The 13348-nt window shown below is 53.7% G+C and overlaps 1 protein-coding gene and 1 long non-coding RNA gene across 5 annotated transcripts in view; both read right to left on the bottom strand.

Annotated features, from left to right (window-relative positions):
- Positions 1-243: 243 nt before the first annotated feature.
- On the bottom strand, positions 244-7881 carry LOC122202345. Its single transcript, XR_006194606.1, has 2 exons — positions 4753-7881; positions 244-4082 (listed from the first exon to the last, which is right to left on the bottom strand). It is a non-coding gene; the product is annotated as an uncharacterized LOC122202345 (long non-coding RNA).
- A 45-nt stretch (positions 7882-7926) lies between these two features.
- The window catches only part of SH3PXD2A (SH3 and PX domains 2A), a 235296-nt gene continuing 229874 nt past the window's right edge, over positions 7927-13348 (bottom strand). For all 4 annotated transcript variants that reach the window (XM_042907910.1, XM_042907909.1, XM_042907912.1 and 1 more), the window contains 2 exons: positions 11909-12028; positions 7927-9952 (listed from right to left, as the gene is read on the bottom strand). In XM_042907910.1, the coding sequence (XP_042763844.1) occupies positions 7985-9952; positions 11909-12028 (2088 nt within the window). In that variant the 3' untranslated portion in view covers positions 7927-7984. The remainder of the gene's footprint in view (positions 9953-11908; positions 12029-13348) is intronic.

Below are 13348 nucleotides of genomic sequence, written 5' to 3' on the forward strand. Positions count from 1 at the left end.
TGCATTTCTTGCTCTCAAAGCCTTGGCTGCTTCCCAGAAAGCCTCCTGGTGGTGGGGGAGGGAGGAAAAGCTTGAGTCTGATTCTCACCAACAAAGGTGGCAACTTACCTGCCTCACCCCGCCCCTCCAGTGTCCTCAGAGGGCCCTGGATCCTGCAGTTCATGCTGTATTCTGGGTAATGTGGCTTTTGCCATTCAGCTGGATGGCTTTTCTGATGACAGGGAGAATTAAGAGGTGATTCTGTTCAGTTAAAAAGGCCAAAAACTTTATTTAGTTTTCAGGGAAATACAAGATGCATGTAAACATAAACAAAATACAAAACAAAACAACCCAAATCTTACAGTCTAGAAGCATGCCAAGACAGAGTATTTTCTGCAGACCAAAGAGTCCCGTCAACAATGATAAAGGACACCCGGAAAGTGGCAGGCCAAGGGGCTGGATCCCTTCCCCAAGGACACTGCATTTTTGTGATGAGAACAATTAAAAAAAATCCCACTATTAAAAATATTAGAAACATGGAGATAGTTTAGCACCACCATTGATCCTGGAAATTTTTTAGCACTCAAATTGACTGCACTGAATTCAATGTCCTTTTCTTCAGTTTCTCTGCTGAGGGCAGAAGAGGGCACAACCTTCTCCTGACCCCACAGAGCCCACTAGGAGCTGGGAGGGGCTAAGTGGAGACCATGAAGAATCTCCCAAAGTTCTGGAGCCCCAGAGACACCCAGCAGTTCACATGCAACCATGCAGTCCACAAACCACCCTCCAAGGACCTGCCACTCACATCTTCACTCAGAAGTCACCTTCCCGCAGACCTCTCAGTACTACTGTTCGTGAAACCCTGTTCTCATCTTGTGTCCTGGATTTAAAGAAAACTTGTTGCAGAGAACAAGCTGCAGATCCAAGAATGGTGGCTGTTTACTCTTCTCTCTCTGAAGTAAGCGCTTATGGAAATGTGCCTTGGTCACAGGCCACTGAGAATGAAAGGGCATATCCACGTTTGAGTGCGCACTGCACCCTGTCTTCTAAGTCACACCTGCAAGGCAGGCTCAGCAGACCGAGTAGCCACAGGTAACATCAGAGACACTCCAAAATGACTGGTGTTAACCAAAGAAATGAGGCTGCCTTCCTTCCAGACATGCTCGATAGTGTCTGGACCCTGAGGTTCCAGTTTGGTGGGGTGGTGGGTCCTTACTGTACAACCCATTACGGTCACTGGTCTCTAACCAATTTGAGCAGTTTGAGAGACCACCTCTGGATTGGACAAAGGGATGTGGGCAAAACCAGCTGGGAACCTGGGAGATGGATGAATGTTCTCGAGCCAGAGCCTCCAAACTCAAAGACTGACTTGTTGCTAGCGACTTCCTGTCTCCACTACGTAAATCAGTGACTGTTCATTAAGAACGTGCTGGGGACCCAGTTTGTGTCCCAGCAGGTAGCGGTTTCCTCGGGCTAGCTGCTTCTGTGGCCAAATCTTAGGGCTTTTCCAACCTACTCTGACTGGACCCTTGGGTATTGAATCAGTAAATTCCCTCTGTACCTGCTCTCTTCCTCCTGAAACACTCAGAATTGACTTCTTCCTTCTTTTGAATGAAGACTAAACTCCAGACTCCAAACTCTCTCAGCATTCTCACACTTTTCCCTTTCTGCCTAGAAGACATCCTCTTCTGGAAGCCGCCTTCCCGGGAAGGGACGGTAAGCCCCAGCCATTCCAAACACGCACACATTCATCTCACCAACGTGCCTCTCGCTTGCCTCCAACATGCTCGAGCCATCCTTCTGCTTTAAAACCATTTTCTTGCATGCTCTCTCCCTGCCCCTCGCCCCCTGAGGTCCAGCCCATTAGCCAGGGTGGAACTGGGAACAAAGGAGGGACCTTCAGCTCAGAAACCATTCTCTAAGGCCACTGAGTTCTAGGACTGGGATGGGAGAGGGGACTGATTGTCAAGGTCAAGTGCAAACCCAAGATTAAAAAGACAGGATTGGGGAAGGGAGATTGCATGGTAACCCCAACCTTATAGGCAGGTTGGGATCAAGGTCTTAGAAGGTAGAGCCCTCCACCTAGTCTGTAAGCACCAATGAACCCAACTTCTGGCTGCAGACCTAGGTGCACAGAACAAAACAGGAGGGAAGCTAAAATTACTGGGGCTGATTTCCTGAAACCAAGGCTGTAGGTCAGTAACCTCATCCTGTCACTGTCTTTGGCCATAGAACTGAGAACCACTGAGGGTGGTTCATGATCTAGGCAAAAAGCTCAGTAAGGTCGAGGAGGAGCCGTCACACTGTTCCTGTGATGTGTTCAGTTGGGGCCTGCGGTCTGGTGCAAGTGCATATGCAGGTCTGCTGACTACCACGAGCATGCTCTGGCCCCAGCAGCCTGACCACCCTCAGAAACACGAGAACTGAGGGCCAGAAGCTCTTACCATCGAGAACTCCCTCCCACGGTGATGATATGCATGCAGTGGGTGGGTTCGGCCTGCTAGACCACCCATCCGCAGGTGGCGGGTGACCCAGTTCAACCATCTCAGTGCTTCCACACCCAGTGACTTCTCGCGTCCACATCTTCATTTTGGAGCCCGGGATGATGGCCTAGGCTGCTTCTGCTAGATCTGTTAATGCCAGTGTGAAGTTTCCAACAAAATAATAAAATAATTACCAAAAAAAAAAAAAAAAAAAAAAAAAGACACATTGCACTCTCCAGCCAGAATTACGTGTGTGAGTAACACACACTTGCTGCCAGAAGCTGTGAGTCCCGTGGGTCCTGCCCAATGCCAAGGACTTGTAAAATGGAGACAGCTTGCCCGGTATTTGTTCTCTAACCCCTTGTTATTTAGTTCAAGTGGGAAATTACCAACACTCACACGTGTGTGCTCATGGACACACACACATACGCACATGCACACACACTCACTCACAACACACAGCCCTCAAAAAAGTGAGGGAATCTTAATTCTTTAAGATTAAGCAATGTGGGTGGTTCTCTTTCCAGAGAGCTCTGCATCGAGATTCTCAAAGATTGGACATATAAATGTGTATACTCCAAGGAGAGACACCCACACACAGGGGCATGGTCCCACTCTGGGCACACAGATCCATGTTTGTACAGGAATTCACCCAACAGAGGGGTTGGAGCAGCAAGCATACAGTACTGGAGACGGAGAGGACAAGCCAGTGAGGATGTCCCTGGAGCCCTGAAGGGCAGAGCTCCAAGGGCTTGGACCCAGAGACTTCCCATCCTGCTGCTTTCTCTACCAGTGCCAAGTAAGGAGGAGGCCCGCTTGGTACCTGTTGTGGGGAGCTGTCTACAAAGACCTGAGTAGGCCCCTCAGACACTTCTCTGAGGCCCTCTGGGAACTGTCGGGGTGTTGAGCAGGAGGCCGGGCTCACTCCTCGGGCTGAAGTCATTGAGATGAATGGGTGGCCCAAGCTCAGCACCAGGCCTAGCTGTAGGCTTGTGGGAATTGGTGTCTCACTGGGGCACATAGGGCTCAAGGCACCCACATCCCCAAAAAAGGATTTGGTTACATCTAGGGTTCCTGCCCATAAACTGAACTGAGGTTACATAGTTTTAGAAAGACTCAGACATACATCAGAAAGATCACGGCCCAAACATCAGGAGACTGGGGTGAGAGAGGGCTGCTGGGAGTGATTTTTAGGACAGGTCTTTCTGGGCAACTGGCTGAAAAACAATAGAAATGAAAACAAGGGACCGTTCCCGGATGTCCTTGCTCTGCTCCGAGGGCTGGGGCCCTGAGCGGCCTGTCCCTGAATCCCTTCTGGGTGGATAACACCCAACAGAAAAAGGGGCTGCCCTCCGGTAGGGACCCCTGCCATCCTGCCAGGAAGGGGGGGGGCGGGTATACAAGATCAATATCCAGAAGGTCACCTGTCTGCTCCACAGCTTAACTCCTTCCAGCAGCCCTGCCGCTTCCTATGGACGAACGGGCCACCGGGTCTCCCGCCACTGTCCCAACAAGCCCTGGCGTCCCTCTTGATAATATTGCACTTTTCCTGTCTCTCAGATTGTTTTCATTTTCGATTGAGAATGCAAAGTATTTGGAGGGGTAGGGGAAGTGAGTAACCTTAAAGAAATAATATATTAGTTAAATACAAAAAAAAAAAAAAAAAAAAAAACCCAAAACAACAAAACAAAACAAACACAGGAAAAGTAGGGGCTACTTTCATTTTTTTTTCCCTTAAAACAAACTACCAAACCGAGGGCTAGACTTAAATAGTTCTACATCTACTCTGCAAATACTAGTAATATGAAAATAATGTTCAACCGAAATTCCCTTGTCTTTCTTCCTTAGACGATAAAAGTAGTAACATGCCTTGCTGAGGAAAGCGATGGATATAAATGCCAGTAAAATATGCTGCTCTAACATCTGAAAGTGATTAAAACGATTCTATATAATGCCTTCGTCAAGATGGAGACTCGAGAGTAAGAAAGAGAAGCCTCTGGGGCCAGGCGAGGGGTGGAGGGCCACGGCTGGCAAGGCAGAACCTGGGTTCAGCCAGGGGCAGATGGCTCACTCGCCCTTCAGAGTCACCCCTTCCGGCCCCCTCCTGCTGCCCCCCAGGGGGCCCCTGGCCTAGTGGCAACAGCGTAGCAGGGCTAGGGAGCCCAGCCAGGCCCGCTGTTTCAAAGTGGGAGAGAGATGAAGACATTTTTTCCCCTTGTAACGAAAGAAAAAAGGTCTTTAAACGGAAAGAAAAAGCACCAAATGATGCATCTTCGGGCATTATACAAACCTCAATAATGACCTCAGAAGGGCTCATTAGGATTAAAGGTGCAGTATACAGCAATACAACGCCATTTCACATTTTCAATCGCAATTAATGGAAAACTGGGTTTGGACACTGCTGAGATTTCATTTTCCTTTTTCCTTTTTTAGTCCGATCTGGTTTTCCTCCAGATGGGTCAGAGCCACAGGCCCCTCCCTCCTCCACCTGCTGCAGTACCCTCCAACATCACAAAGCAGCTCAGTAGCTCTAGGGAAAAGCCCCCTTGCCCTAGGTGGGGCTCAGGAGTCCAGGGGCACGAGCCCTGGCATCCCCCGGCCATGTCTGAGAGGGACTGGCATGCACCCTTCGTGCTTCAAGTATTAATATTCTCTTTGGGTTTGCAGGGTTTGTGCTGTGTTGAGTCAGGGGGTGATGGTGAGGGGTGAGGTGCAAAGATGGGGCATGGCAATCCCTGTTCACTGCCCAAATCTACATGCTGTCACCAGGTGGCAGCATTCCCCACGTTTCCTAGATGCCTGAGCAACTCCCAGCCATCCTTAGGGGGCTGGATGTCACAATGTAAACATGATGACCACACAATAAACTCCAATGGGGGTGGGAGGGAGCGCAAGGATTAATGCAGTGGGGTGGTCTGCCATTAACTAGCTACATGATTTCAGGAAAAGTAATTTCCTGCCCTTGGGCTGCAGTAACAGAAGGGGATGGGATGGAGTGACTTCCAAGGCCACTTTTAATGACTATCACTTAGAGCACTGGGGATCGAGGAGAGAGGGTCCTGGGGGAGGGTGGAGAATGTGGGCCCCGCGGGTGCTGGAGAGCCCCACGGGGCAGTGCAGACCGTGAGGAAGGGCAGGGAAAGGCAGGCTCTGGGGAACACTGTGGTCCAGTCCAACTGAGATGCTCTGTGTTCGGCAGATGCGTCCTGCACTCCTTCCTGGCCTGGCTGGCACGTTACTGACTGAACTGGCTCAGTGCAGACATTGGAGGAGCGAGGCCGCTGGGGCCCCCCCCTTGGAAGACAGCTACATGGAAGGTCCTTTCACCCAATAGTCACTCTACTTTTAAATTTTATTTTAAATAATCATAAATTACTTTTTTTTTTCTTTTAATAAATATGTGCTGCTTAAAAATGAGAAAAGTATATACTGCATCTTTAAGTAATGCACTTTGCTCTCTGGGTTTCTTCCCATTCCACCTTATTAAAGTGCATTAATTAAAAAATAATGAACCACTTCTTTATCATTATTGTTCAAATAAGTCCAAATAATATTAATCTGAAGACACTAAACCACTACCATTAGTACTGCAACCTAGCAGATTAACTCAATATCCTACTCTATTTAATACTGTCCAGCAGAAGAAAAGAACGAATTTCAATTTTAAACTCACAAACAAAACAAAAGGAAACAAAATCTCACCGCGGCCCTTCCACAAAGAACACGAGCAGTTGGCTGTAGCTGCCAGGCATGAGTGCACGGCCAGCGAGGAGGCTGGGGGGATCCCCAGGCGAGGCCTCAAGGGTCTAGGGGGCGGGTGGGGTGCTGAAGGCACGAGACACAGCGTCCCGTGCTGATCTTCGGGCAACATACACTGCCTGGGTGGGGAGCAGGGGTAGAGGGAGGCCTTTCCTCCTCTGTAGAAACCGCCAACCCTTAGTCCAGGCCTCTGGCAGCTGAGCTGGTGGCCGTGGAGCCCAGTCCGTCCGCAATCAAAGGCACGTGTGGGATTCCACTCCCAGCAAAGGGGGGGGGAGTCCTTGGGGAAGCCAAGGCTTCCGGAGGGTCCCCTCGGAAACGTCAACGACTGAAAGACACAACCCAAGGTTGACAGGGACTTTATTCTCTCCCTCTTCGTGGGGGGCGCCGCCCCTTGGGAAGACCAGGTCGGCTCCCGGCCCGGGGTCCTCCGGTACCTGTGGCATCGCACGTAGGCGGGGGAACGGCCGGTGGTGGCTGCCCATCCGGGGTCCCCTCAGCCCTCAGCGGGGGCGATGGGTGCTTCTCCACAGTTCACACGTAAGGGTTCTGGTCCTGCCCAGACGGGAGAACACGTGCAGAATGGTGGCCACCCGGCAGCCTGAGAGCTGCCTTTTCTCCTGGACAACCTGCTCCTCCCTCCTGGGGAGGGTCCTGCCCCACTGAGACGTCTCTGCTTTGCCGTGTCTGGGACTGGGGCTTCAGCCCCCGGACCCTCAGGCAGGTGCCGCGCTAGGGTGCCGTCCGCAACAGTGGAAACCAAACGAAAGGACTTTGGCTTGTGGAGGGAAAGGAAGTGAAAGCCCAAAACCACCAACCTCCCCGCAAAAGTTACAACAGAAAAGCCCCATCCGCTACTCATTCTGTCCCCTGTGAGGCCGACTGCCCTTGGGCCCCCAAACAACCCCTAAAATAAGACCAAAACCCAAGGCCTGACATTGAAGCCCCAAATCAATAAACCTCTCCCAAAACATGCAAAAGAGCTGCCCACCCAGCAATACCCAAAATAAAGTCTGTGCAGATGGTGAAGAGACTGACGGCTGCACCCACCCTCTCTGTAAACTCTGGGGTTGGCGGTCCTCCGTGGGGCGCCCAGGGCAGGGCGCACTCTTCTCAAGGCCAGGGAACAGCGACAGGTAAGAAAGGTGGTCCTTGCTGGCACCTGGGGAACTGCTTTTTCTTCAACGAACAGACATTGACGGTGGCCTGGCCCAGGGACAGGCTGGGCCCCCAAGAGATGCCTCCAAGCCCCAGAGCCGGTGGGGTCTTCTAGCACACGCGCCCGTGGCAGGTGGTGGCAATCCCCGGGAGACCAGCACAATTGGCAAACACAAGGACCGCCTCTGATGGCAAGGTGCCAGCGGCAGAAACCAAGCTGGGCAGGGGCAGGGCACAGGAGGTCCCTGCGACCACATCTTTTCCGGATTTGCAGCCAAGGCACAATTGGAATTTCCCTCATGGCCTGTCCCAAATGGTGCCAGGTCCGTCAGCCAAATCACCAAGGTGCCCACGTAGGGCTCAGCTTTCTTGCCTCTGGTCCCAGGCCCGCCGCTCCCCTGCCTGTTCCCTTCCCCGCTCAACGTGGGCCCCCGCCGGACCTTACCTGCCAGCTGGGGGACAGCCTGGAGGGGAGCATCTCTGAGGTCACGCCTTCTGCAGGGTTTAACGTTGTCCCCCCCACCCCACCCCTCCCATTTTCCCTTTCCCCTTTGTCTTCATCTCACTGCTCACCCGCACCAGGCTGGAAGGACCCACGCCCCATGTTAGTTCTTTTTCTCCAGGTAGTTGGAGGGCACCCAGCCTTTGAAGGGCTTTGCGCCATCCAGGATCTGGCAGTACCACCAGCCGTTGGGGTTCCTCTCCAGGACCTCCATGGACACACCCTCCTGGAAGCCTGCTGTCTCCTCATCCCCCTCATAGTCCGCGATGGAGACATAGACGTCTTTGAGGTTGTTGTGGATGAACTGGGACTTCTCAATGGGCTTGGGGCGCACGGGGGACACGGGAATGCCGTTGCGCTGGGCGGGCAGCAGAGGCGCGTCTGAGCCCTGGCTGGCGGCCCGTTCGGCCAGGCGGCCCTTGGCGTCTGCGGCAGCCGAGCGGGCGGTGCTGAAGGAGGAGTTCCGGCGGACACCCCGGAGGCCGTCGGTGGCAGTAAGCGACTCGTTCCTACGCAGGGCGCAGGACAGGTTGTTGTCCTTGGGTGGCGGGGACACAAACACCGACTGAGGCCTCACTGCCACCTGCCGCACCCCGTTCCTCATCTTTACTGCCCCGGTGGCCGAGGTCTTGGCGAAGCCCCCGGGAGGCTTGGAGGGGATGGGCGGCGTGGCCCTCTTGTTCTGGTTGACGGTGTTCAGTGCTTGGACCCGCTTCTCGATCTTCTCCAGGCTGTCCGACTTGCCCTCGTTCTGCTTGCTTTTGGCGCTCACTGTGTCTGGCTCTTTGCCGGAGGGGTCGGATTGCTCGTTCTCGCCGAGCACCAGATAGTGGGAAGGGGCCCAGCCCTCTAGCTCCCCAAACCTCACGTACCACCAGCCGCTTTCCAGCTTCTCGAGCACCTGTACCTCCACGCCTGCGGGGAAGCTGATCTCTGAGTCCTGGACCTTCTGGTAGGCACTACATGTCATGTAGGAGGCGACCTGCCCTTCTCGTCCCTTCTTGGTGGGACACGGGGGTGTGGCGGCTGGGGGGGTAATGAGGTCAGCGGAGCCTCTCCTGGACCCCTCACCGGGACTTTCAAAGGCCGTCTGAGGGGGAAGCTCTGAATCCTCGCTCTTTGAGCCCTTGAGACCACCCCGGAGCTGGCCTGTGGGTCTCAGCTGGCGCCGTAAAGTGCTGATGTCCATCTTCTCTTGACTCTGGGACTCTGCTCGGCTCAGGAACGGCTTGGGCCGGACCGACGGCTTAGCCCGGGTGCACGAGGTCAGCCCAGCCTTTAGGTCGGCGTCCCTCTTTGCCCCAACCGTGGGGGTGCCACGGATGCCTGCGTCCGAGGCAGAACGGGGCTTCAGGTCACCACTGTTCTTGGACAGGGAGGAGGAGGAAGAGGAGGAAGAGCAGGTGGTGTTGATGGTGATGGATGAAGAAAAGGAGGCAGAGGAGTGGTTTTTCCCCAGTTCTGCCTGGGCGTTCTTCTCTGCCTTGAGCTTTAGGAGCGATGACGATTTGGGGGAATCTGATTTGGGGGAGTTTTTTCTAGCAAGGGACAGAGGGGAGCCCCCCGGGGAGTCACTGTCCCGGGAGGAGCGTCTGGCTGACAGGGCATCCTCGACACACGGCCGGAAGCCCTCGTTCTCATAGATGGTCTCCTCCTCCAGGGCCACGTCCTCTGAAGAGCCACCGACCCTGAAGCGGGCCCGCTGCAGTGAGGAGGCCGGTGAGGGCCTACGGGGCTGGGCAGGCCGCCGCTCCCCCGAGCCACTGTCCTCCGTGGGTTCCTCGCTCAGCTCTGGCTCTGAGTCGAAGCCGAAGGCAGGGATGTCATATTCAGGCTCCTCATACTTGAGCTTCAGCGGGGAGTCCTGGCTCTCCCCAGAGCCCACTGGACCCTCCTCGGCCTCCTTGGGCTTGCTGGGGGGAGCGGGGGGCGGTACCTTGGGCCGGGTCAGTGTGCTCGTGCGGCGGCTGAGGTTGGGCTTCTTGCGCTTATCGATGTACGACGCGGGGGCCCAGCCCTCCTTCTCACCGATCTGGACGTACCACCAGCCACCCGAGTTCTTATCGATGACCTAGGGGAAAGGGTGGGCAGGCCAGTGAGCTGGGAGGATCGCCGGACCCTACGATGTGCCAGGCTAGGAGCTTCGCACTTCACGCGACGCACCAGGCTACGACGCGTCATGTCTCTGTTTTACAGATGAGCAAAGTGAGCTACTGAGGAGGTGGCCCCAGGACCCCGGGGAGTAAGTGCTGGGCTGGAATTGAAAGCCAGGTCTCCACCATCTCCCACTCTCCAAGACCCTCTCCCCTGGTCCTCCAAGTCTCCATTAGCACCCCAGCTCGAGCTGGCCTTGTCTACAGACTCCTGCTTCTCCCCCTAAGCTGTGCACTTAGAAGACCTACTCCTCCTAGTCCCTATGGAACCCAACTCGCCAAGGACCCGTATGTCTAAGAACATGCCATTCATTCCGCTGCTCCTCGTCCCGCCCCTGGGATTGCTAGGTCCTCCGCCGGCGACCCTGGAAAGGGTCTCTCATGTCAGAAGAGAATGGGAAGATGCAGGTGAGGTGAACTGGGAGGTACAGCCTGAGACCAGAGCCACCCTGCTGGACGCCTCCCTGGTGTTCCTACTGCCTGTGGTCATTTCACTGCATGTGGGATCCCAGTGAAATTCTGCCAGCCGAACGGACTTTGGCTTAAATGGTTAACTGTGGGAAGGATGAGGGGCTTTTAGTCATTTCCATGTTAGTATAAACTAGTTCAAGGAGCTTCTTTCTTAACTACTATTTGAGATTGGCTAAAGACCAGGAGTGTGGTGCTGCCTCTGCTGCAGTTCATCTGGGCTGGAGCACATAAAGGGAAGATAATTTTGGATTGTGGGACACTCCTGGAGAAAGGTACCGGGGTGGGCGGGGAGGGGACATGAAAAAATTGATACCAGGGGAAGAGGGGCAGTGAAGGAAGAGAGATAGAGACCAGCCCTCTGCAGTCCACACCAAAAGGGAGAGTTTCTGTCCTTCCTTTGGTTCTCTATTCCTTCCTTCACCCTTCCCACCCCATACTCCACCCCACACTCAAGATTAAGCCTGGGTAGCTCCTAAGTATGACAGTTCAGTTACATGGTGAGCTTTGGAGGCTCTTCTGGAAACCTAAGCACCACCGACGGAATGATTTTTCTTGGAAATTCAGTTCCAAATTGAATACGTAGGATTTAAAACATTCACACGGGGGACACCCTCTCTCCCACAGGCAGAGACCGCCTGAGGGCTCTTCCGACAGTTCTACAGGTGTTAACTGGATTTAACCTCATTACTCAAGAGCGATGACCGCATGCCCTGCAGTGGCCACAAAGCAGAGTTTCATAAATGCTAGGCCGGGAGGGAGCCTCATAGGGTCTGTTACCTCATGTGGCAGAGACACATGATCAAAGCCAGGGCAGAGGAGTGACCGTATTGAGGGTGAGAGGTGCTGGCGGTGTGCACGTGGCCAGAACCCAGGCCCCTATTACCGTGGCTACGTGGACCACATTCTCCCCACGGCAGCGCTCGCTAACATGGGTTCTTCAGAATCTTGGCCCCCAGGGTGCTCCTAGGAGACAAACTGTCCTGGGGCCAAATGGGTCTGGGCAATGCTGCTATTCTGGTGCCCTCTTAGAGATGCACGGTGACATCCCTACAGCACAGGCTCTGAGAAGTTCTGCGATTAAAAGCACACAACTGCATGGATTTTGTTTAACCCAATGTCCTTCAAACCTATTCGACCAAAGAAGCCCCTTGTTTCGGGACGCTTCCATCACAAGTTCCCACTACACGCTCTGGGAAACGCTGCTGTGAGGGAAGGACTGTGTGGAGACAGGAGTCCTGCATTCTGGTCCTCACCGTGGCACTTACTGGCTTCAGGCAAATTTTTATCCCCGTGGGTCTTCTGCCCGCCCCCCTGGAATGTTGCCAGCAAGGCATAAATGGGAAACATGGCAGGTCTTTGACTAGCATGAGTTCAGACCCTCAGCTTCATGGCCCAAGGCTCACCTCTGCCTTCTGTCCACCCCGAAAGCTGATGCCGTCAGAGATGCAGGACTGGAATTCAGCAATGGTGTAATACTCCACCTCAACAGAAGGGGGCTCTGGTGGCTTCGGCAGCTGGAACCCCTAAGGCAGAGAAGGGCTCAGTGAGCAAAACCTACCTGATCAGAACTGTAACAGAGGCAGAGTGTGGCGGTTACACCAGCTGGAGGGCAGCTGACCTGAGAAGTATCCATCACCTGAGGCTCAGGGTGTCTCCCCAGGGGACTGTTCTCCTGAGCAGGCTTTCTATTACCCATGATCCACTTGAAACTCCTCTGAGCTGTCAAAATGATCATTTAGTAATAGTAACTTCACCCCTACATCTCTGGAGGTCCAGTTTATAGATACTTCAACAGCTAGGTCCCAAAAATGAAAATGAAAAAGTAGAGAAGTGGTTTTAACAAAGCCTGTGCAAACTGCCCCATGGGAGGAGAGCCTCGTCCTTAAGTCTAGCTGACAGGTCACAGCGGTGACATCTGGTTGCAGAGGCAGGGCCAGGGGAGACAGCCATCTCTTTGGGGCAGAGGGCAGGAGTGTAAGGGGGCGCGGAGATGGCTGAAAAGAGCCCTTGGTGGGTCATTGCAGAGATGCCAAATGGTCAGGCAAAACAGGCTGGAGTGGTTATACCAATACCCAAGCAAGACATTCAAGGACATTTAGGATTTGGCTGCAGCCATGACTTCTGAGTCTTATTCATTCACTTTCCAAACATCAACTGTGCATCTTCTGGGTGCCAGGCCCAGGTCTGAGGCACTGGGCACTTAACAGTGAACCAAAAGGACAACCCCCTTGCCCTCATGGGGAGGACATTCTAGTTTCACTCGGTCTCTACTCTGGTCAAAATGGATTTTGTGCTGCCCTGTTACTTCCAGTATGTCCCAGTATCACACAAAGGGGTTAAAGCAAAACAAACAAAGAAGTATGTGTGTTTGGGGGGGGGGGGGCGGCGGTGGCGGGAAGGGAGAGGGAAGCAGCTGTGGTGTAACAGGAAGACCTCAAAAGACCTCTGCCTTACAGCTGGACACATGTGGGCTCCAATCCCAGCTCAGCAACTAACCAGCTGTATGGCCTTGGGTAAAGCCTATGACCTCTCTGAGGCTCAATTTCCTCATCTGTAAAATGGGTCATGAAGAGAATTACTGATAGGTACCTAACTTCTGGCCCAGCCAAGGACACAGGGGGAGCTCCACCAACGGCAGCCAAAGCTGACCCCTCCTTCTGAAATGCCATCCTATTCCCTGGAATCTTCTCCATTCTCCACAGCTCAGCATGTCCTAATCTGGCCACTCACAGCCCAGCTGTCTTGGGTCACAGGGAGTGAAGGGCAGGAGGAAGCTGGTCTTGAGGGACCAGGTATGATTCAGCCCACTTTCTCCGCCCGGGGCCCTGGTCCTGCAGGCATGT

This window comes from Panthera leo, chromosome D2 (assembly GCF_018350215.1).
Source record: "Panthera leo isolate Ple1 chromosome D2, P.leo_Ple1_pat1.1, whole genome shotgun sequence".
NCBI lineage: Eukaryota > Metazoa > Chordata > Mammalia > Carnivora > Felidae > Panthera > Panthera leo.